Here is a 25464-nt window from a genome sequence, read left to right on the forward strand (position 1 = left end):
GTGTTTGTATCACTGTATATGGAGACTACTAAAGTATCTTTGCATAGGTATACATGTGCATATATGTATATATGCAAAAGCACAATAGTAGCCCAAATTCTTGCAAATAAGACTTGTGATATAAACATAGGTTTCACCTGTCCATTGGCATAGGCAGTACTTCTTCTCTGGTAAGACACCTCTTGGGGTGGGGGTGGGCTCTACAAACTGAGTTTTAAAGCAACACATTATGCCCCTGATATTTTTGATGTAATTAAATATAATGTGTACACACAAACACACACACACACACACACACACACACACACACACACATGGTTTTTTACTAGAATTGCTCAGATTTCAGACCATGGTGTCAGTAAAGTCAATATTCTCTTCGTGGAATATCAGAACTTTGTATTGTTCACTGAAACCAGTGTAAAATAAGCTGATGTTTTATCTTGTTAACAAGATGTATTTTTCTATGTTCATTAAATGTATACTTTGTATAATTTTATACATTAAAATGTATGCATTTTTTAAGAATTAAAAGCTTTTCTTTTGAATGTTGAAGTATTGTTGATGTTCATTGCTACTTCATACCAATAGATGTATATATAATTTTCATACCAGTATAGTTTTCTCTGTATTACAAATAGTTTATAAGCTTGGGGGTTGAATTACTTTCAGAGACACAACTCTATTATCTATTAGAGCTCAGTTTGAAACACAGATAAAGGACTAAAAGGATGCAAAGAGATAATCTACAACATCTCTTTCATTTGACATGTGAGGAATCTGAGACTCAGGCAGCAGAAATGATTTATTCAAGGTCACACAGCTAGTTTGCAGCAGAGCCAGACCTAAAGCTAGATTCTATCTTCTTAGCCTTCCAGTTCAAATCTCTGTCCCCTGAAATATGATGATATGAACAAAGATAGAAAGCATCTGACCTCTATCTTGCAATCTAGCAGAAATGACATACTGCTATGTTATTTGTCCTGAATAAAAATAAGTCAGGATAGCTAGGCAGTGCAGTGGATAGAGTACCATGCCTGGATTCAGGAACATCTTCTTGATTTCAAATCTGGCCACAAACATTTACTTACTAGCTGTATGGCCCTGAACAAGTCACTTAACCCCCCTTGCCTCACTTTTCCCATCATGAAGAAGGAAATGGCCAGGATCTTTTCCAAGAAAACCTCAAATGAGGACACACAGAGTTGGACAGGATTGAAATGACTAAGAACAACAACAAAAATGAGTCAAGAAAGTTTAGAGAGGTAGTCTTCTATAGTGGAAAGAATACTGGGAAGGGGCTTAGAAAATGTATCCTACTTTTGGCTCTGTCCCTAACTAATTGTATGACCTTGATCCAGTTCCTTCTCCATTAGCTTCAACTGCTTCATTTTGTAATTCAACTTAACAAACATCTATTAAGTGCATGTTATGCTCATGTCATTATGTTAATAATTTAGAATAAAGAAGTTTGAATTTTTGTTCTTAGGCTCAAAGAATTTGCTTTTGTTGTTATTTCCACTTGCTTTGATTGATGCTATAGTTGCTTAACTATATTTAGCTGCATGTGTGCCTATTCATATTTCAAATTTTTCAAAACACTTTCCTCAAAATCTTTTGAAAGTAGATCATTCAAGTATCAATAACCCTATAATATAGGTGAGGAAGTGGAATCTCAAACAGTTAAGTAACTTACCCATGGACACACATAGTAAATAACAAAACTGGCAGTTGAACTCAAGATTTCCTGCGTCCATGGCCTCTTTCTTCTACATGAAGCTGGAGTTAAGAGTGTGAAAAAAAGAATAGAAAACTAAATAGGATAACTTAGAGATCATTAGCCTTCACTACATTCTTTTCAATTAGGTACAATTCCCTCTCCATATTATGATATGGTTGAACATATGTGTGTGAGCATATGTATGTATATATGTGTACATATATATGCATGTATATATAAGTATCAGCACCTATTACAATGTATTTTGCATATAACAGTGAATATTTATTGATTGGACAAATGGATATTGAATAAGAAGATATAAAACCTGTATAATATAATTTAGAGTGGATGAGGACCAAATAACTCAGGGTCACTTCGCTCCCCAGATCTGTTACTTTGATAATCTCATTTCCACTCCCCAGAATTTAATTTCCAATCTATAAAATGAGGGAGTTGGTTTACATGATTTCTGAGGTCACTTTAGCTGTCATATTCTCTGATCCTAAACCAAGGTGTAAAAATATTTTACATGTGTTTGACTCATTTGTAGTTATAGACAAGTGAAGGAAAAGATTAGATAATCAAATTCACGGGAAAATAGCTCAATTCTTCACTTCTCCCTATCTCTGAAGCTCAGTTGAAAGTATCTGTGGAAACCTTTAAGGTACAGAAATAAAACTCACGGTGTTACCGAGTCCTTGTATGAGGCGTCTTTGTTTTTGGCTCATGCAATCCTTCACTGTAAGTCTTGGGGATACGGATCCTATGGAGCAGAAAGGGACAGGATTCCTGAAAGTGCTGAAGGGACAGCTCCCAGAACCTACTTTATTCTCCAGTCTAAGCAAGAGCTAGGATGAAGTCAAGGGAAGGAGCATGGGGGGCATGCTTTATTTTCTCGATGAACTAATCCTCTTCAGTCCTTTCTCGGAGACTTTCCTATCTTAGGCACCATGTGACGAAATCTGCCAGCTCTAGCCAAAGTGGGAGGGTGTATAGTTTAGGCATCAGAGCGGGCGGTGATTACTTCCGTGTCAGAAGCCAAGTCTTCGCTCTGGGTACTGCTGGGGTCTCCTGGCTGCAGTCACAGTCTCTCCCCTGGCTAATGTTCCGTTCCAGCGCCTTATCCCCGGGTCCACCCCCTCGTCTGCGCCTCAGACAAAAAGAGGAGGAAGACACCAATCTTTGCCCGCCTTCTTCTGTTCTGGAGGACTGAGTATCTTTGGCGTTTGAGGATATTTTTTCTTCTCTGGAGTCATAAAACGGGGTTGGGGAGCAAATATGCCAAGCTTGAATAACTTATGTAGATCCCTGGAGGGATTTAGAGAAGGTCGGTGGAGGGGTAGCTGGCACAGCTGATTTGAGGAGGAATTCCAGATCCTCTTAGAACCAGCCCCCAAAGGCTATTTTACCCTGGAACTGGGCGTTCTAGTGAGTCTCCCCTGCTCTCAGGAAGGGGACTGCCGACTTCAGTTCTGTGTCACCTTCCTCTGGCTCTGCCAAACCTCACAGACGCCAGAGGCGGCGGCGAGGCTGCTGCAGCAGCAGGTGCACACGCCACAGTAGAAGCAACCCAGGCAGAAAGGGTGGCGTGAGGGGCGGCCGCTTCCTGGAGTGAAGAGTAGCCCCTTGCGTGTATATATGTGTATGTGTGTGCGCGCGCGCGCCTGTGTGCGTGTGTGTAGGTGCAGAAGAGGGCTTCCCCCACCCTTTCTCTCCAATCGGGATCAGTCTTTATAGCGGGGTAGCAGCAGCTAGTGCACTGCGGTCCTGCTGCTGGTGCTGCCGCCGCCTCAACCTCCACTATTCCTTCACATCACCTTTCCTTGCTGCCATCATCTCGATCTTCCCTTTGTACTTTATTTCACGTGCTCCAACCGGATTAGGGGATGCGGGTTTCTTTTCCCTCTTTTTAAGGTCTATCTGGTTTTAACTCCTTTCCCCTTACTCACTCCTTCCTCCCCTCCCTTCTCCTCATATTGCTCCATCCACCCATCCATCCATCCATCCATCCATCCATCCATCCATCGCTCCATTCATTCATGTTTAGGGTCCTTGGAGGTGGTGCAGCCCAAGAGTGAAGGTGCCAGAGGAACTCGGCTGGGGGGGCGGGGAGGGGGGAGAGGACGAAAGACACGGAGGGGGTACAAGAGGAGAGTGCTAGGGATGGCTGAGAGGAAAAGGAACTGGAATAAGGAGGATGACCTGCCTGTGTATCTGGCCCGGCCCGGCACTACAGCCCAGACCCCACGCCAGAAATATGGGGGCATGTTCGCCTCGGTGGAGGGCGCCTACGAGAACAAAACCATCGACTTCGATGCCTATAGCGTGGGTAGAAAGGGCTCCCGGACTCCCAGGAGCAGCAGCAGGCCCGACATGATGTTCTTGGGGGAAACGGGGGACAATTTTAGCGAGACCGCCAGCGATGTGAGCGAAGTGTCTGGCTCTGTCATCAGCTCTCCCGGGGACAGGGATGACAAGACACCAGGCGTGGAAATCCGATACCCGATGGGAAAGGAAATGCTCCAGGGCCCGGACAATGGGAAGGTAAAAAGGGAAGTGTGTGTGTGTGTGTGTGTGTGTGTGTGTGTGTGTGTGTGTGTGTGTGTTGGGAGGAGGTGGGGGGGGGGAGAACAGCATTTGATCTGCGGAGGGAGAGAAGTGAGGCTGCGGATAAGAGAAACCTAGACTGCGGACTCCCTCCCCCCACCCCATAGGGGTCTCTTCCTCAGCATGGCACTGCAGGCTTTGGGGGCGGGGAGAGAAAATGGGGAGATGGAAGGGACTTGGGGGAAACAGGGAGGTTCCAAATTTGTGAGTTGGAGACCCAGCCAAACCTTTGCTGGCAGACAGCAAAGTTGAGGTGCCTCGGCCCCAGAATAAGAGAAGCAGGCGTCATGGTGTCGGGATTCTTGAGGAGGGACCCCAGACAGTGAGTGCCCCTTGGTTTCCCATCGCCAGTCCTAGGCTAGCCTGGGGAATGGAACGAACTCAGAGACAACCTAGATTCTCCTCCGCTCCCCGCTTCTACCCCTGCACATCTTTTTCTTGAAAATCCTGCGACTGTGGTCTTGACCTCGTGGAGAGCTGGTTTGAGATTAGGACCAAACTGCTAAAGGGGGCGCAATACTTCACTTTCGCCCTCCAGGAGTCCAGGAGTAACAAAGCGGCTTTGGGGGTACGTTGCGGGGTCTGAAATTTGCTTGGGTTATCTGACCAGGAACTGGGACTTAGTTTCCCTTCGGAGTCACTGGAAAGTAAGGGACCCTTGCGGATGTTGGCAGAGCAAGTCATTCGTTCTGTTTCAATGTTGTGAAGGAGTAGGAATGCTATATTGAAAAGAACATCGATTCTAGAATCAGTTGATCTTGTTTCGAATTCCAGTTCTACCAATTGCTAACCGTGTGACCTTGGACTAGTCTCTTAACAACCAGGGACCTCAATTTCCTCATCTGTAAATAAACCACTTATCTCACGCGGTTATCAGTGGAGCAAAACAATGAAATGAAATGAAATGATGGATATAAAGCTTTATCTAAATTTCAACTGTTAATAAGGGAGCGGCAGAACCATTGTGGTACCTCCCCTCCCCCAGACCCCAGATCCCCTCAATCCAACTTGTTGTCTGGTTGCTAAGGGAAGGATTTAAGCAGCCAGAACTCTGAGAGGTTCCTGCTGCGATAAGCTCGGATTCATTCATGAGCTAAGATCAGACAGTCACTAGACCCTGGGTTTTGCCGCGGTGTAAGCCTCCACCCACTTTTCCCTGGCGTCACTGAAGCTGGACAAAGGGTGGCTCCAAGGGAACTCCGAGGTTTTAGTAAGAGTTAATGGAGCAGAGGAACAATCCTGCTGAGCTACCCTTCTCTTCCCTAAGTGCCCCCTCCCACCAGAGCTGTCGCTCAGCCTCAAGGCTGGGTTCATGCTTCAGGCCCTGCGGTCTAATCTTCCAGGGAAGAGTTAATTTTTGAAGGATTCATTTAAAAAGTAATAATAGTAAAAACGAAGGAAGGAAGGAAGAAAGAAAGAAAGAAAGAAAGAAAGAAAGAAAGAAAGAAAGAAAGAAAGAAAGAAAGAAAGAAAGAAAGAAAGAAAGAAAGAAAGAAAGAAAGAAAGAAAGGGAGGAAGGAAGGAAAAAAGAGGAAAGAAGGAAAAAAGAAAGAGGAAGGAAGGAAGAAAAAAGCAATTTGCTCCTACAAGTTCAACAATTCAAAAGTAAAAGGAAGAAAATAATAAATAGATGTGGTTCAGGATTCTCTGGTTGGGGATAGAAGTTGGAAGTGCTCAATCCTTCTTAAAATTAACAGCCTCCTTTTCTGCATCACTTTGAGATTTACAGAACATTTCTCCATACCAACTCTGTGGGGCAGGTAGAGCAAGTACAATGATAGTATTCTTATTTTACAGATGAGAAATTTGATACTCAGAAAGGTGAAGGGACTAGCCAGTGGTTAGTTTCCTGATTTCAAGAGGGATTTGAATTTTCTACCATGCTGCCTTTTAAAAATTCCTCTCCCCACCATTTCCTCTCTTCCTCCCCAATTCCCTCCTTTCTTATGACCTATTCCTTTTTCCCAACTCTGCCCCTAGTTGTGATGCACAAGGAGCAGCATTTTATGGGCCCACTGGGAATAGGGGACACTCCTCACTACATCCTCCTTTTTAAATACTGCCATGTTCTCTGATTTTCTTGGGGCCATTTCCCTGGGGTGTACAGACATGACTGTTCAAAACTTTATGGTAGAGAGTTCTTAAATAAATCCACTGGCTTCTTACCCTTAAACTTAAGTGTTAAACAATAGATACCTTGGCTCAAGTCTACTTAAATGGGTAAATTGTTTCCACTGTCCTCCCTTGACTGAATCTGTGCCCTTTCCTCTCTGGCTTTCCACTGGGTTCCACCTCTAGAGACTCATAATATAAATTAGTTTTGAAATGGGAGAGAATGCTGAATTGACAATTCAAATGGAAAGTGCTCATCTCAGCAACATTTGTCTTTTATGCTCAGGGACTGATTCTGAATTCTAAATTTCAGAATTAACTAATTAGAGTTGGAATGGGCCTCCAGTGCTTTTCCAGTACCCTCATTTCAGAGATAAGGCAAACAGTAAATTGACTAATCCAAGGACAACCAGAGTTATCCCCTGTACTTTCTGTCCACCTCTAGTAGGAATTTATCGGATAACTTTCCCCTACCAAGAGCCCATACTAAAGGTAAACAAATAAGATTTCTGAAGCCAGGGCCAAAGCACCTCTGCTATCTTGTCCTAGGTAGAGGCAGCCTCTTGTTTGGGACTCCCACTGGATATGATCTTTCCAACCCAGATGTTTCCTGCTAAGGTGCTGCTTCCTCACCCCCAGTTCCAACCTCAAGACACAGAAACACCTGTAGCAATGGGGATAACGTCTACTCTGGTTTCCAGATACCTTTTAGAAACTGGAACAACTATGAGTGGGGAAAATACAAAACCAAAAGAAATGATGGTATAAATGTCATTCCATTTGGAAGGATTTAGTACTGCTGGGGAACTCTCCAGCTTCACTGAGCTCCCCGGTCTCTGGATGGGTGGCTGAGGTAAATCGGTGGGTGTGTTGGGAGGCGGTGAGCTTGAGGAGTAGAAAGGAGGAAGCATGTGTTAGGGGTTGGGGGGAAGGAAGATTGGAAAGGAAGCGCTTCCTGGGTTGAGCTGATCTGGGCGAATCCTGCTAGGTTCCTGCAGCCGAGAGGGCGCTGGCGCTGCCTCTAGAAGGAGCTCTCTCTAGCCAACTCCCTTTGGGAGACCCGGCCCTGTTTTATTGCAGCCGGAAAAAAAAGGTAGCAGGTTTTGCCAACGCTGCCGTTCCGTTTTTGGAAAAGAAAACTTTGCCTTTATTAAAATATTTTTAAACCTTTGATTGCTGGGCGACAAGCCTTCCTGGGCCCGCACGCGGGGGTGTTGTGTGAGCGCCTGAGACCCGGAGACAGAGGGGGAGAGACAGAGGCAGAGACAGAGGGAGAGCCCCCACACAGAGGGAGAGTGACCATGTCTTATCAGGGCAAGAAGAGCATCCCTCATATAACGGTAAGACCAGTCCAGGACACAGAAAGAGGATTCTTCCCAGAGCTCTCCAGCCTTTGTTAGGCGGGAGGGGGTGGGGGCCCTATAGCTTTTCTCTGGAAGACGTTGGGGAGGAGGCTTGGGGGCTGAAAATATGGATTGGACTAAGGCGGCTATAAAATTGAGGTGAAGGCAAGTGTCGGCCTTTGCAGGTGGGGTTGAAAAATGGACTCTGCCCAGTTCCTTCCCCTCCCACCCCCGGGTGCTTGGCTGGGGGGAGACTGTGGCACTTGGTGTATGGGGTAGAGGGATGGGGGGGTGGGAAACTCTGATTCCAGCGGGCATGGAGGGCGTGGGGTGGGGGTGGGCGGTTCCCTAGCACCGCAATGTCTCCTTCTAACCCTTTTCTACTATCATCTCCTTCTGTCACCCCACCTCTGGCTCAACTAGTAATGCCAGAGAATAGAGACTTGGTACCCATGGACCCTCCAGGGACTTTGACTAGCTAGCTCTGAAGGCTCCGAACTGGTCCACCCTTCCCGTGATGGGAAGGAGGGAGATGCCATAGAAGGGGAAAGAATGGACTGGGTGGGAAGGTGGATGCAATTGATGCTAAACAGAACAAAAGAGGGAGGGGACCTCAGTTGCTTGGAGTCTCCAAACACCTCCCCCCACTCCCATCCCTGACTTCCCTAAGGAGAGTGGGGCATAATCTCTGCCATGTAGCTCCTCCTGGCATCCACTGGTTTTCATTTCCTTCCAGCCCCGAGGAGGGGAGGGGGGATGGGGATGTTGGTGGTGTGCTGGTAGAAATAGGGTGAGCCTGGGAGCGCCATGACAGCGGCACCGCCTCCCAACCTTCCTGGGCTATTAATAGATGAGAGAGGGTCCTCTGAGGCGGTGAAATCGGGAGTCAGAGGGTTAAAGTTAGCCAGGCTCTGACAAGGTGGGGGGAGGAGAAAAGATGGGAGTGGTGATCTGGCATTCCCATCTACGCGTGGGCGGAAACAAAGAAAAATCTGGATCTGGCCAAAGAACCTGGGATGTAGAATTTGACTATGGCAGTGTGGGAGGGGTGCTAGGGCTGGAGATACTATCCCTGGCTTAAGAAACTGCTTTCTTGGGTTCAGGTCAAGTTATTGGGTGGTGCTCAAAGCCAGAATGCCTAGTATATTTTCAGGGCGCCCCTATTTGAGGTAGCTGATAAGCTGGAAAAGTCCTGCTAAATCACAGATTCCCTTGTGGTATCTGAGCGCCGCTCCTAAACTATGGCAGGTGGGCCAAGCACAGGTGGGAAATATTGGAAAAAAGCGCAAGCTTTCCTCCCTGGCCTCGGTGAGATACAATGCGAATTCGGACTATTTCTCCAGCTAAAGCGGCACCATTACAATCCTCAAGATTCTAAGGACTGTAGAAATTTAGGAAAAGGGGGTAACAAAGGCAGCAAGCTCAGAGTCTTAAGAAAAAAGCCAGACTTGAGACCTTCAAAAATCGTACATGGGTTTAAACTCATTTCTCCTCGGATAGATTTGTAGTTTGAAGGAAAGACCATTCATTGGTGGAAGTACAGACAGCGCCTTCATTCTGGGACAAAGTTCCTTTGTAAAATGCTTCAAATTCTGCTGTGCATTGTACTAGTAACAGAAACACAGGTTCTTTCTTTAAAAAAAAAAATTACAGTGAACTCCCTCAAGAGGAACCTTGTAACTCCCCAAACACTTTTTTTCCTTGACAAATCCAATTCATCTAGGACAGAGTGAATTAAAGCCTCAAGGGGAAAAAAAATTGACAATTTATAGATACGCCGTGCTACTTTGCCAAGCTACTGCTGTGGTTAAGTAGTTAATTAATAGGTGTTGACCACTGAGGGCATTTTCTCTAGATGTGACATCTAAAAGAATAAGAGGGTGGAGAGAAGCTTCGATGAATATTCATATTTCTTATGACTTTAATTTTGCCCCTAAGAATGTTAACTGGCCCTGTCTAGGGAGGGAAAAACAAACAAACATAACAGGTTCCTCAGCTTTTAGCCCTTAAGGATGATTTAAAACATTTATAAAGCATTCAAATACACAAGATATTTTTTCCTTAATTAGTTATACATTAAGGCCTGACTGATGTTATGGACTATGTCTATGAAGCTTTGCTGCTGTCATGCCTAGAGAAAACTTTGGGTGTGGCTCAATCTGTAAAGGGAATAGTCTAGTCACTTGCTTTTGTGATCTAGCAAAAGCTTTCCTTCCCTGAATAACTACCTAAGGACCAACTGAACTGGGGGTGGGTGGAAGAAATGATGGATTGTGCTAAGATTCAAAAGTATACTCCAATATCATTGAGGTAATTGAATTACCAAAGTCTATTCTCAAAGGTGGGTACTTAGAGAAAGTTCATATCTATAAATAGTGTAATAGTGAGTAGTGTAGTATTTTAAGATGAAAATCCTAATGTGTAAAATGACAGAGCTAAAAGGGACCCTTTAAAAAAGATTATAGGTTATAAGAAATGGAAGGACCTTTAGAATATAGCTAAAATGGACTTTTAAAATTTTTAAGTTTTTATTTAGAATATTTTTCATGGTTACATGATTCATAATCCCCCTACTCCTTTCTCCCCCCTTCCAAAGCTGACAAGCAGTTCCACTGGGTGATACATATATCATTTTTCAAAACATATAAAATGGACTTTCCAACTGGAAAAAGTCTAAGCTAGGATAGAGTTGCTAATAATATGGATATAGAATTTTAGAGTTTTAAGGAAGCTTTTGGCATACAACAGAGTATTAGTAATAGCAAAAGAAAGATGGAATTAATTTAAAGAGCATCTAATTCAACTCTCTCTTTTGATGAAGAAAACGAGTTCCAGAAGGAGAAGTGGTTTGCTATAGGTCAAGCAACTGTCATGTAATTGAACAGGAATGGGGACCCAAAGCTTGTGCATATAGATTTAATACTTTTTTCATGGTTCCATAATGGTACCTAAAACCTCTCTTGTAATAAAAAAAAAGTGTTCCTATTTGAAAAGCAAGGACTTGGGATCCCAGTATCTCTGCCAGTTCTGCCATCATGTGGGTTTCCTTTAATTTCATTAAACCTAAATTTCCTCATCTTTAAAGAGAGATTAATAATACTTAAAAATAACCTAGTAAGGTAGGTAGCATGAGTATTATTATTTAATAAGGAAACTATTATTGTTGTTAAGGAAAGAGTTTTGTGAACCTTAAAGCATTAGAGAAATGAGTTATCAAAGTAGAGCTTTTCTTTATAGAGGAGAGGTCACTAGGTGGCTCAATGAATTTAGTGTTGGACCTGAAGTCAGGAAGATAATCTTGCCTTGGACACTTACTGTGTGATCCTGGGCAAGCCACTTAATCTCTCTCTGTATCTATTTTCTCATCTGCAAAACAGGGATTAATAAAGTACCTACCTCCCAGAGTGGTTAGGATGATAAAATGAGATAATATTTGTAAACTACTTTTTAAGCTTTAAATCACTATACAGATGCTAACTATTATTATTTACTATAACTATTGTTTGCAAAATAAGGGGTATTTTGATTTACAATTTATAATTTAGAAATCTTTTAGTATAACATACACATACACATGTATAAATGAGTTCATGTGGTTTTGAATTATTAATATTTATTGTTATATTGGATCAGAAATAATGTAGCAGAGGGGTTCCTAAATATTTTTGTGTTAGAGATTTGATATATGTGTATATATATACATACATATATATATATTTCATATAAAATTTTCAAGTTCATAAAACATTTGTGCCACAAGCCTATATCAATCATTTATTTCCTTGTGTTAGCCTTCTTTTACCACTTCTTTCAATTGGATCATTATTTGCATACTTACTTGGATCTATGCTAACCATATGTTTCTTTATTGCCTTTTGATTCAGCCATACTTTTAAATGATTATATTCTTCTTATCTATATAGAGTCACTGATAAAATATTGATATTTAATTTTTTTGTGTATCAGAGAGGGCTCATTGAAGAGACTACAAATATTTCCCAAATACAATTTATCTCATTCTCCTTCCATTCAATCCTTTTTTTAGAAAATATGATTGCTTTTTAATCTATCATGACCATTTGCCCTTAGCCCTCTCCTATTTCCCTTTTCTACTCTCCATTTAAGTCTTCCACTTAACAAAGAAAAACTTTAAATAAAGGTAATGCACAAATCATAAGAAACAATGACTATGTACAATATGTCACATTCCATACACATAGTCCCTTCCTTTATGATAAAGATAGGTCTCCAATGTGCTGTGAAACTAGATTGTTATCTATTTTCTGTATCTGTCTGAGTTATACACTCAGTTAATACACTATTAGTGTATTAGTATTAGTTAATACACTAATTTTTGTTTGTGGTCTTTTAGGCTAGTTTCTTTTGAGTGTCTAGATCTTATTGTGTATGTCTGGTAGGATTGTGGCATTTTATATATTTATATTTATCTATAATTATGATGGCCACAAACAGTAGTGTTTGGAGGACCTCACCATTTTGAGGGACTTCCTGTATTTGAACTCTGTAGATAATCACAGTCATGACAATGGTGAGCCTTTGTTCAGCATTGACTTAATGTTTTATGTATTATTTGATATTGATAATCAGAAGATCATTGAACAGTTATCTCCATGGTTACATGTATCCAGATATCTCATATTATCTCAGCATAGACATGGGGGGAACTATAATGAAGGAGAGACTTGAAATCTATTTTGTTATATCAAATCATGTGGATTTTTAAATAAATAAACAAAAAAGCATAATGGAATCTTGCATTACTTATAGGCATGAGGTGAGGAAGATATAGATTTGGCAGACAATTATCTGTGAAAGCCTATCTGTGTTCTTTTTATACTTTCAGGTTTACCCTTAGGGATTTGAGCCAATCCCATGAATATCCTAGAGATGAGAAAGTAGACAGAATTTCTTATTTAATTAATAAAGAAACATTTATAATGTCTGTAGTATATGCCAGCCACTGTCCTAGGTGCTGGAGAGACAAAAAGAAAAACAAAATAGTCCTTGTTCTCAAAAAGCTTGCATTCTGACAGAGGAGATAACATACAAAAGTGTAAACAAAATAAACACAAGGTGGTGAGACATCTGGGTGGCTTAGTGGATTGAGAGCCAGGCCTAAAGATGGGAGGACCTAAAACTGGCCTCAGACACTTCCCAACTATGTGATCCTAGGCAAGTCACTTAACCCCCATTGCCTAGTCTTTATCGCTCTTCTACCTTGGAACCAATACATAGTATTGATTCTAAGATGGAAGGTAAGAATTAAAAAAAAAATAAATGCATAGTGATAAAGGCTATTAGCCATTTTGATTGTTGTTTATTGAAAATGTTCATTTTTAGTCTACTGGAATATCTTTGAACTATTTTGAAACTTAACATTGAATTCCCAGTTATATTATTTTTAGCAAGAATTTCATCTCTGTGTTTTTGGTCATGTCAATAAATATTTTTTTGGTCAGGTCCTACTCCAATTTAACTTTTTGACTATCATCTCTATTTCCTTATTCAGTAGCCATGATTCTACTCTTCCAACTATTAGTTCAATAGGCAGATTGTGTACTTAGATCATATCTGATTATATCCCTCAGGAACTTTTTAGGAGGGATAATTAATTTTGAATATCTGTAGGATCTAATGTTTTACTTTCTGAAGTCCCATCTGGTATGTTCCCCATTATTAATCAAATCAGTTGAAATAAATTAGTTTTTGCAATAACATTACTGAGAAGGTAGAGTGATAAGAGTAGTTACAAAAACATTCCCTCAATCCAGATAGTGTACTCCTTTAAATATACAAGGTTCATGGGAGAGAATAGGATCAATTTAAAATACGGTTAGGCACACATACATCAAATATATGGAACTGGAGATTCCTTCTCTCCCTTACTAGAGTCCTTGTGAAGTTTCTTTTTTAACATGCAGCTCTTTGTTGGCCTCTTAGATGCCTTTCTATTGTCCATAGTTGGTCTTTTTTTTATGATGGTAATATCCCTTGGTGATTCCACTATTATTAGATGACTGGCTATTCACATCCATTTGTAAGCTTGTCTTCTGTCATTTGCTTCTACACAGTTCAGTGTTCACAAGGTTATAATGTGGTCATGTCTACTTTATTCCCCATATTCACCATAAATTAGGGAAGAACAAACACATAAGGAACAGTGGTCCCAATTTCTCAACATATTAGCCAGGTAGAGGGAAGAATGCTTGCTTTTGTACCCACCTTCCAACCAAACTCAGATGTTCATAGTAGTTTTTGTGTCAAATGCAGCCAAAAAGGAAAATAATTTGAGAGACTTTTAGGCTATCTCTTTTAAATGCAGTCTCAGTTTAAAAAAAAAAGAACAGAATAGGTCAATTGGTAATAGAGGCACAGAAATCCAGTGAAGAGTAGAATCGCTTAAAAAGAGAATTGGTTAAGTGGAAAAAAGATATACAAAAATGCACTGAAGAGAACTTCTTTGAAAGGCAGAATTGGCACTAAGGAAAAAGAGGTACAAAAATTCCCTGAGGAAAAGAACCCTTTAGAAAATAAAAATGGCCAAATGGAAAAGGAAGTATAAAAACTTACTGAAGAAAATTTTGTCTTAAAAATTAGAATTGGGCAAATGGAAGCTAATGACTCCATGAAATATCAAGAAACAAACCAAACCAAGTCAAATGAATGAAAACAAATAGAAAAAAATGGGAAATATACAATTGGAGAAACAATTGGCCTGGATAACTAATCCAGGAAAGATAATTTAAGAATTATTCAATTACTGTAAAACCATGGTCAAAAAAAGAGCATATACATTATCTTTCAAGAAACCAGCAAGGAAAACTGCTCTGATATTCTAGAAGAGAGAGCAAAATGGAAATTGAAAGAATTCTCCAAACACCTCCTGAAAGAGATCCCCAAAGGACAACTTCTAGTAAAATTATAGTAAAATTCCCATGTCAAGCAGAAAATATTGCAAGTAGTCCAAAAGGAATAATTCAAATTGGAGTCATAGTCAGGATAACACAAGATTTAGCAACTTCCATGTTAAAGTGTTAGAGAACTTGGAATATGATATTCCAGAGTCCAAAGAAGCTAGTACATCAAGAAAGAATCACTTACTCAGCAAAATTGAGCATAATCCTTCAGGGGGGAAATGAATATTCAGTGAAATAGAGACAGTCCTGATGAAAAAAGCAGAGCTGAGAGGGAAAATTGACTCTTAAATGCAAGACTCAAGAGAATCATAAAAAGGTAAAAAGGTAAGCAAAATCAAGGCATTCAATAAAGTTAAAACTGTGTATATCCCAAATGGGGAGATGATTCTTGTAACTCCAAAGAACTTTGTAATTTATAAGGCAGTTAGCAGTATATATAGAAAAAGAGTAAGGGTATGAGTTGAATATTATGGAATGATATGAAAAAATAAAATTAAGGTATGAAAAAGAGGAATGCATTGGGAGAAAGGGAAGGGGAAAATAAAATGCAGTAAATGATCACTCATAAAAGAGGCATGAAAGCTTCTACAGCTCAGGGGAAGATGGCAGAGGTGGGGAGAGGAGCATGTGAATGAATCATACTCTCATAGGAACTGGATCAATGAGGGAAGAACATACACAATCGATATGGGATGCTATTTTACCTTACAGGAAAGTAGGAGGGGAAGGGATAAGAGAACAGAGAAGCCTGATAGGAAAGAGGGCAAATTCAGGGAGGTAGAGGTTAGAAACAAAACAGAGGGAAAGTAACATACAGTAATCATAACATTGGAAATATTTTTACAAGTCTCTCTAATAAAGCCTTCATTTCTCAAATTCATAGAGAAATAAGTTAAATATATAAGAATTTCCCAATTTATAAATCGTCAAAGGATATGAACAGGCAGTTCTCAGACAAAGAAATTAAAACTCTTTATAGTCATACAAAAATGCTCAAAATCACTATAAATTAGAGAAATTAAAATTAAAACAACTCTGAGGTATAACTCCACACCTATTAGCTTGGCTGTTATGGCAGAAAAGGAAAATGACAAAACTTAGAGGGGATTTGGGAAAGTTGAGACAAAAAGTGTTGTTGGGGGAGTTGTAAACTGATACAATCATTCTGGACTCAAAGGGCTTTAAAAGATTGCCTGACCCTTGATCCATCCATACCACTGCTGGGTTTGAACCCCAAAGAGATAATTAGGAAAAAATACTTGTACAAAAATATTTATAGCCATGCTATTTGTGATGGCAAAAAAAAAATTGGAAAATGAGGGAGTGTTCATTGATTGGAGAATGACTGAAAAAATTGTTTTATCTGTTGGTGGTGGAATACTATTGTGCTGAAAGGAATGATGAACTGGAGGGATTCCATGTGAACTGGAAAGACTTCCATGAACTGATGCAGAGCAAAAGGAGCAGAACCAGGAGAAAATAGTATACAGAGATTGATACATTGTAGTACAATCAAACATAAGGGACTTCTCTACTAGCAGCAATGCAATGACCCAGGGCAATCCAGAGGAATTTATGAGAAAGAACACTATCCACATCCAGAGAAAGAACTGTGGGAGTAGAAATGCAGAAGAAAAACATATGATCTATCATGTGGTTTGATGGGAATGTGATTAGGGTTTTGGCATTAAAAGATCATTCTTTTGCAAATATGAATAACATGGAAATAGGTTTTAAACAATGATACATGTATAACCCAGTGGAACTATTTATAAGCTCCAGATTGGAGGAGGGAAGTGTGTGTGTGGGATCATGAATCATATAATGATGGAAAAATATTATAAATAAATAATTTTTAAAAATCATGCTGGACAGCAATTTGGACATATACTTAAAAGGCTATAAAATAATAAACATTATTTGTCCCAGCAATATCATTACTATGTTTGTATCCAAAAGAAATTTTTTAAAAGGAGGGAAGTACCTATAGGTACAAAAATACTTACAGTAGCTCTTTCTGTGGAGGCGAACCATTGGAAATGCCCATCAATTAGGGAATGGCTGAGTAAGTTATAGTATATGATTGTAATGGAATTACAATAATGGAATTTGCTGTAAGAAATGACAAGCAAGAGGAGCTCAGAAAAACCTGCAAAGTCTTACATGAACTGAAGCAGAATGAAATAAGCAAAACCAGGAGAACATTATACAGTGACAGGAATATTATACAATGAACAATTATGAATAAAGGCTATTCTCAATAATACAGTGATCCAAAACTATTCTAAAGGACTCATGATAAAAATTCCATCTGCTTCCACAGGAAAAGAACTAATAGAATCTGAATCCAGACCAAAGGAAACTTTTTTCACTTACTTTATGAACTTTTTTTTTTCTATTTGAGTTTCCTTCCACAAAAAGATTAATATGGAAAAAGTGTTTTACAGGACTATACATATAAAATCTACATGTTATTACTTACCCAACAGTGGATGTGGAGGTGGGGATGGAAGGAGGAAGGAGAGAATTTGAAATTTAATACTCTTAAAAAATGTTAGGAACTGTTTTTTTCATGTAATCTGGGAAAATAAAATAAAATTTAATTAAGTGCAAACTTAACTTTTGTTCAGTACCTCTTGGGTCATGAGTACTTTTGACTCTTCAGCCAAGTAGAATTCCTGTTCATCATCAGAGTGTATTAAGCCCTCAGACCCACATGGTTCGAAAAAGCTCCCACCAACTTTCATCATGGTCATTTGGACTAAAACCAGGCAAGAATATATGTTTACATGCTCTAAGGCATGGGCCCTAGTTGATTATTATTCTTATTACACTTATATGGAACATCATATGCAGAGGGGTCAGAATTAAATTCTGAGAGTTCTATAGTCACAGATGGTAGGAATATATTGTTTTCGAGCTCCTGAAAAATATGTTCCATTTTGCAGCAATTTGTGGCCATCCCAGTTTTATTTTTGTTCTTTGGATGGTTTGGCAGGATTATATTTTCTCTCACTTATTTTTACTTTTTTTAAGATAGTACTGATAGTGATCTTTTTTCTATCCTTTCATTCTTGTTATTCCTCTGCAAAATGAGCATTTGCCTTTGGATTCCATATCTCTCTTTGTCAGGGAAATCAAGTACTTTCTGGTTAAGATCCTTTCTGGACCATTGTGACCATTTTTGCTAATGGTAATTGCATCAGGAGACAGTGTTAAACAGAGATAATATCGTTATTTTTAAACATTCCAATTTTTCACAGCAAATGATTGTTTAAATGAGTTAGTTTGGCAACACTATAATTACATGCTCTGTCTTCTCATTTTTTATACTTCTAATTTGGTGATGATTTTGGACTTCTACTTTAACTAATTGATAATTTGATGGATTTGTGGTAGGAATTATTGGCATATCAATAACTAATTATTTCCTGTTTGCCAGTATAGAAAATTCTATTTTTGATGTTTTTAGAATTCACCACTAAACTAGTAATTAATTTATGAAATTATGAAATAGGGCAGGCATTCCTGGTTCTTTGGGTACTCACCAAGAAAGACCATTATTGGCAGCTGGAAACTGGAAGGTAACCACACTTTCAAAACCACAGAGAGTATAAAGACATGTATTAAATGGGGTATAGGGACAGATGGTGGGGTGGGGAATGTTATGATGAAGTAAGATAGTCTTCATGTGGAAAAAGATGGAGAAAGAGAAAGGAAGTATTACTCATCTGACTATAGAATAGAGTTGGGAGGATGAGATAACATGGAGATGGAATAGTGTTTGGGGGGTAGAAGTTTGTGGTTTCAATTATATGTTTTTTGGGGGGTAGAAAGACTAACTAACTCCTGTCTGTGCCACTTTGTGGTTTGTCATTAACATATCCAAATAATCACAAAATTATCTGCAAAACTTCAACGTTATCATCTCAGTTTTCAGTACCTTTTTGGTGTTCTGCTGGTTTAGAATTCTGTTGGTCTGGAATTATCATGGAAACAGAACCCTAATAGAAAGGCCTAAATAACTTTTGTTGATTCAACGCATATTACTAGGATGTAAATTTTGGTTAATACATTATTTTTGTTATTCAGTCATTTCAATCATGTCTGATCCTTCATGATCCCATTTGAGGTGTTTTGGGCAGAGGTGATGAAGTGGTTTGTCATTTCTTTCTGCAGCACATTTGACATATTAGGAATCTGAGACAAACAGGGTCAAGAGGCTTTCCCAAGGTGTCAGGGCAAATAAGTATCTGATATCAGGATTGAATTCTGGTCTTCCTGCCTCCAGATGCAATGCTCTATCCACTTCACCACCTACTTGCCCTAATATTTGATGTTATAATACCAACAGAAGAACATCATGATATATAATAATGTGATACAATTTATGAATTAAGTTCCTTTGATATTTGTGATGTTTTCTATGAGATTCCCTTTTTCTATATTATTTTATGCTATTGCCTCTTTTTACTGGCTACTCATAAACTTATACCAACTAGAAGGGGAGGGTTGTTAGGGAGACCAGAACAAGATATAATTTTGTCACAACTCTAGTCTATACTTTCTGACTGTTTTATTGAAGAAGATATTCTAGATAGTAAACAATGAGACTTCTGAATTATCTACACATCTATTTCATTTATTAATGCCAAACTATATGCTGAAAAAATGGCTCACCTTGGCTTTTTGTTGACTCCGCTACTCCAGAATTCTATTTGAGACCTTATTTTAAAGTTGTTTGGACGAGAATGTACAGAGTTTGGCTTGATTTCAGCCTCTGTTTACCATTTTGGTTCCCTTTTCCCCAGCCTTTCAATCAACCCATTTGACCAATTCAGCCAAATAACTAATAATTTTCTGTGAAAATTGCCACTGCTGACCTCAAGTCTGTTTTAATTAGAAAACCTTAAAAAAACATACATTTGATCTTGAAGAACTCAGATGAATGACTCCTTACTGATACTGAAAAAGGACCATTGACTTTATAGGATGATTGATCACAGGGCTTCTTTACAGAGAAGGATCCCTCTACTGAAGTTCAAATTAGTTTTGATTCATTAAATGTCAATTTGAAGATTTTTTTAAAGATTGCTTACTGCTTAAAATAGTACAGTTGAATAGGAATAGTTTCTGAAATGAAAGGGGAATTGGTATTTGTGGGTGGAGACTATTGCCCTATCCAAAATGAAGGCCAATTAACATTTATTTTTATTTTGAGTGATTTGAGTGGTCACTCTGAAGGCTGTGTCCTATGGCTCATCATACACTACAACTCTTAAAACTGGAGAGTCTCTTATAAGAATTCTTTTTTAAAATTTAATTTGTTTGTCATAAAACACCCAATCAACTCCCTCTGCACTCTTATCCCCCATTAGAGAAGGCATCATTTGACAAAAAGATACGTGTATTTACAAAGCTATGTCTTACTTATTTCTATTCTCTGGAGGTGGACTTACAAAAGTCCTTCAAACAATATTTCTGTTGCTGTATACAATGTTCTCTTAGTTCTGTTCATTTCAGTCTTCATAATTTCATTAGGTCTTTCCAGAATGAACCAGCTCATCATTTCATAAGTTGCAGTAGAATTCCATTACAATCATCTGCAACAACTTGTTTAACCAGACTCCTACTCAATGTAGGAATCTCTGTGAGGGTTTCCATTACAGGTGGCCATCTAGCGAAAGTTCCAAAAGAAAAGGAGAAAACTTGATTATATGTCACTGATCTATCATGCTTATGACCTGTACAAACTCATACCTGTTTACATAGTAGTTTAAATGAAATAGCATATTATGGGTCCTACTTTTCATTCTTGAACAGGGACAGTTTAGAATCTAAGGGTCATTTTAAAAGAGCTTTAGAAAACCTATTTTCCAGAGGAGAAAATCAAAGTCTTGAGAGGTTATGTGACTTCCCCAAGGTCAAATGGGCAGTAAGAAATGTGATTTGAATCCAAGTCCTCTGTTTCTAGAAGTGATGCTTGTTCTACCATTTCACCTTACTTGGGTCACATACACAACACATCCCACCTTCACTTTCTATGTCTGCTTTCTTCCCTATTACATATTTCATGTCTAATTTATAGAATAAGCAAATAAAGGACAATCATGATCTAATCCTTTAGCATGATTAGTCATAACTGAATAACCAGTCTAGGCAGAACAGTGCAGTAAAATGTGCACTGGATTAGGAACTGTGAGATCAATATTTGGATTCTGGCATTGCTACTAGCTCACTTGGATAAGCTATATACCTAGATTTCCAGTTCCTTGACTTTGCAAAGAATCAGAATTCATTGAGAAGGCTAATGAATCTCAGAATTTTTAGTCAGACTTGGGTGGGTTCTTGGATATGGCAATTCAACCCTCTTTTCAAGGCAGGAGTTTCTTCCATAGCTTCCCTGTTAGATAGCCATCTAGTCAGGAATGGAGAACTCATCTTCTCAAGAGGCAACCTGTTCCACAGTCAAAGGATCCCAACTTATTAGGAAATTGTTTCTTATGTTAAGCAAAATCTGGCTATCTGTAACTTCAACCATTGGTCCCTTCTGGGTATTTATACAGAATAAGTAAATTTCATCAAAGGCAAGTTTCTTGAGAGTAGGCACAATCTCATTTGGGTCTGCCTTTTGTATCCATAGAACCTAGTAGAATTCCTGGCATATAATCCATTCTTAATAAGTGCCTGTTAATGGATTCATTGGCCCAAACTCATATTTTTGGTAAATCTTACTGCTTCTTTCTATAAAAGTTATTTCTCTCAATCCAACTTATTCCTTGTCCTTCCTTATTAATCCTTCTTGAACACTCCAGCCTACACTTATCTCTTCCTATCTCAGAACTCCTCTAGCATTTTGGTATGTGCCAGTCTAGCACTTCCTTCTGAGATACCATTGTTTTATAATTATTTCATGCAATTTATTAGTTTGAACTCCTTCTCATAATTTTGATGTTCCTCGAGATTGTTTTCTGTTGTATATTCATTTGCATCATCAACAATAGTCCACAATAGAAAATAGAATGTTAGCTCTTAGATAGACTTCAGAGCATAAGATGTTGAAGGTTAAAGCTGGAAAGGACCCTAGAACACTGACAATAGAACTGTTAACATTGTTAGAGATATTAAAATAATGGAATACTGAATATTAGGGGGATCACAGGAACTAAAAGGCTAGATGTTAAACCTGAAAGTGCAATTTTAGAATCTGGAATACAGACTGTGTTAGATGGAAGGGACCCCAAAAGCTCTCTATTCCAAATATCCCCCCTTTTTATATTTAAGGAAAACGAAGCCCAAAGAGAAGTGCCTTAACATAGTGAACTAACATCTAATCCATTGGTCTTCCCATGGCAATAGACTTCAGTCCTTTGTTACAAATATAATTCTTTCTTTTAGAGTGGAATTTGCTGCAGAGTTCCAAAAGAAGTAGGAATTTAAGGGAGGGGATATATAATGCAGGTCAAGGTATGGTACTGTCAACACAATGTCACTGTTAAAATGCTATTTCTGTTTTTGTTTTCTATAGTCATAGTCTCATAGATGTCCCTCAGAGAACAGACAGTTCAAAATCTTTAATTTACCAAGAAGATAACTGAGGCCAAGCTCTGTTCTCATTGAGCTGAAGAATCTTTGTTAGACATAGATTTAGAGTGTTTTGGCTTTTGACTTTCATAGCAGGAACAAGTTTTATGCCTATAGAGATGGTCTCATTTCTAATTATCACTGGAGGCCAGACCATATGCATCACCAAGAATGATTCTGGTGACAAAGTCTAATCATTGAAATTTAATCTCAACTCAGTGGCTATTTTGGGAGTCACTTTCCTAGACAAGACTAGTGAAGGCACAGAAAAATATGTCCCTTATGTCAAAGCAAAAGATAAATTATTTTCAGAAATTTACATGAATGAACTTTATTGGTTATCACACAAATTACCTATAGGAATTTGACTGGTTATCAGACTGTTTGTAGTGATATATGTAAGAAATGTAACTTTATATAGAAATTTAGTAAAAGCATGTTTGGAGTAGGGTCCTGAGGGACCTTGAAGGGGACAAAGAAGACTAATGCATTGTCCTTGCCAACAAGGAGTGGGCAATCTAGTATGAAGAAGTGGTGCCTGTGTATAAAGCACCAGAATTCAAAGCAGAATGATATAAGTCTCTATTAAAGTAGGAACAAAGTATTCTATGAAAGATCTCTGGAGGGTAAGAGATTCTGGTTGATAAATTCGAGGAAGGATTTATGGAAGAGGTCAGATCTTATTTAATTCTTTCAGCAAACATTAAGAGCCATAGATATGAGCATGAATAAGTTATTGACTCTACTCTTAAAGAATTTATGTTTTGGTGGCTTGGAGTAGGAAGCCATAAACACATTCAAGACCTGTGACACCAACAGGTCTAAGGATGATAATGTATGAGAAATCTGAGGAGAGGCAATTCACTCTGAGATAAAAGGCTTCAGAAAAGAGTCAGACCCTGAGCTAGATCATGAAAGAAAGAGCTGGAGGTGAGTGAGATGGAGGGAGGCTGTTCCATGTATGGTAGATAGTGTGAATGAAGGTTTGGAAATGGTAAGGGTAGAGAGATGGGAAAAGGAGGTAGTTCACAGAACAAGGGAAGGGTAAGAGTATGTGTTAAGGCTAGGAAAATAGGTTCAAGCCAGATTAAAGTGGGTTGTGTTGCCAATCAGAAGTTCAATCTTTCTTTGGTAAGAAGTAGGGAGTCACTAAGGGTTTTTTAGTAGAGGAATAACAAGTTAGGAAGGACCATGTTATAGAACAATATGGCACTTTGCTTTTGCAAATGGAATGTATTCAAATGCATTAACAAATATTTATCAATAAGCTTTTCTATGCCAAGACTTGCATTAGAGATTTAACAGGTGGTAAGACAGAAAGAACTGAAGGGAGTTAAAAATAGCACGAGGTGTGCTTCTAGTCTGTCAGAGGAAACCAGGAAGAGTGGCAGATATAGCACCAGTAGTTGGGTCAGTGCTGATTTCAAACCTGGCTTCAGGCACAAATGTCTGTGTGATCCTGGGCAAATCACTTAACCTGTCTGCCTTAGTTTCCTCAACTATAAATTGAGCACAATAACAGCACCTACATCTTAGGGGTGTGACCATCAAAGGAATGAGATATTATTTGTAAAGCAATTAGAATAATGCCTGGCACATAGTGGGTACTTAATAAGCACTTATTTTTTCTTTCCTGCTATGGTCAGTTGGGGAGTAAGTGGTAGATTTGGAATTTGAACATAAGACCTCTGATGCAAAGAGCACATACTAATTGTAATGAAGGTTTCTTTAATTATGGTTGTCATGATTCTAGGGACAGTAGTAGTTTATGGGATCTGAAAACCCACAATTTAAAGTTTTCTTCTTATTTTTCTAGTGGTACTGATCCCATTCCTACTCCCAACCTTACTATGCCTATTAACCTGGAAGAGAAGGCTGCATTCCCTGAATGCACATGGCTCTTTGTTGATATTTCTTTGAGGCATCTATATTTGGATTCTCATTATTTCTAAACAGATCATGCATGATATATTGAAAAAAGTCCTAGAATCAAAATGAGAAGACCCAAGTTCTTGCCTAACCCCCATAGTCTGTCTAATCCCTTTACCTATGAGCCTCAGTTTCTTCCCCTGTAAAATGGAGAGAGTGATTCCTTTTAAACTAACTTTGCAAAGTCATTTTGGGATTAAATCAAATAATTCTCATCAAATCCTTGTGGCCATAACATTTGATAAGAAAAATGGAAAGCCCTATTGCTTTTATCCCTCCAGGACTATAAGCTACCTGAAGATAGTGAGGTGAAAACAACATATTGGCTTTTGTGTCAAAACAGCCCTCTTACTTACTAGCTGTATGATATTCACTTAACCTTCTTGGCCCTCAGTTTCTTCATCTCAGGATATTTGGACTAGGGTGACTGATGAAGCTCTAAAACTATGGTTTTTATTTCTTCCATCCCTGTATTTTCTCTAGTGCCTGATCTAGTGCTTTGTACTTTTAAATATGTGTCTTGGATGGAGTTTCTCCCTTTCTCCTACCATTCTTCTTTAAATAACAGGTGCACTTCTAAGAGATCTTCTTTCATCATTTTTTTGAAAGAGCCTTCCTGTGTTGATATATGATCATTAAAAATTCCAAGAGACTGGCTTTTGGGTAAGAAAATCAATTAATCAATTAGGCTAACAACCAGTAAGTCAATTGGCCAGTGTTCTCTCTCAATGCATAACAAATATAATTTGATATACTCATTTTTCAGCCATTCCCTAGATATCCCAAGACATCTCTGGTGAATAGTCAATCAGGGGGTGTTCCACCAAACTCTGAATTTCTCCCAATTCCTTGAGAATTCCTGGTTGACATTTATATGCCTGGTCCCATTCCCTCAGTGTCTAGAAGGACAAATCATGTTCTGCCCAGTTAGGAGTGACCTTATTCCATTTTTTATGGGAAATGAAAGCACTCAGTTTTGCTGTTAGCAGTCATACCTAACTTAGGCTGGCTTTTATTTACCAGGCAAGATAGGACTCACTCTAACACCCTACAGTGGAAGAAATTCTAAAATGGATCATTCCTTAAATTTCTTAGAAACAAAGGAATGAGTAGAAAGGTGTGAGGGACAGATCTAAGCCTCATTTCAAAATCCAGAAATATACATAATTCAGTTTGTTAGAAAAAAATTCAGGTGATGATAGGTTTCTTCATCTTTCCAGGTTGGACATGC

At 38.9% G+C, this 25464-nt stretch overlaps 1 protein-coding gene across 2 annotated transcripts in view; it reads left to right on the forward strand.

Annotated features, from left to right (window-relative positions):
* The first annotated feature begins 2425 nt into the window (after positions 1-2425).
* CRMP1 (collapsin response mediator protein 1) overlaps positions 2426-25464 on the forward strand; it is an 85515-nt gene continuing 62476 nt past the window's right edge. Inside the window, exon 1 of one of the 2 annotated variants that reach the window (XM_001364480.4) lies at positions 2426-4264. In XM_001364480.4, coding sequence (XP_001364517.1) covers positions 3884-4264 — 381 coding nt within the window. In that variant the 5' untranslated portion in view covers positions 2426-3883. Of the gene's footprint in view, positions 4265-7323; positions 7780-25464 lie in introns of those variants that run through there. The other variant, XM_007496748.2, reaches the window with a different exon arrangement.

This window comes from Monodelphis domestica, chromosome 6, assembly GCF_027887165.1.
Source record: "Monodelphis domestica isolate mMonDom1 chromosome 6, mMonDom1.pri, whole genome shotgun sequence".
Lineage (NCBI taxonomy): Eukaryota > Metazoa > Chordata > Mammalia > Didelphimorphia > Didelphidae > Monodelphis > Monodelphis domestica.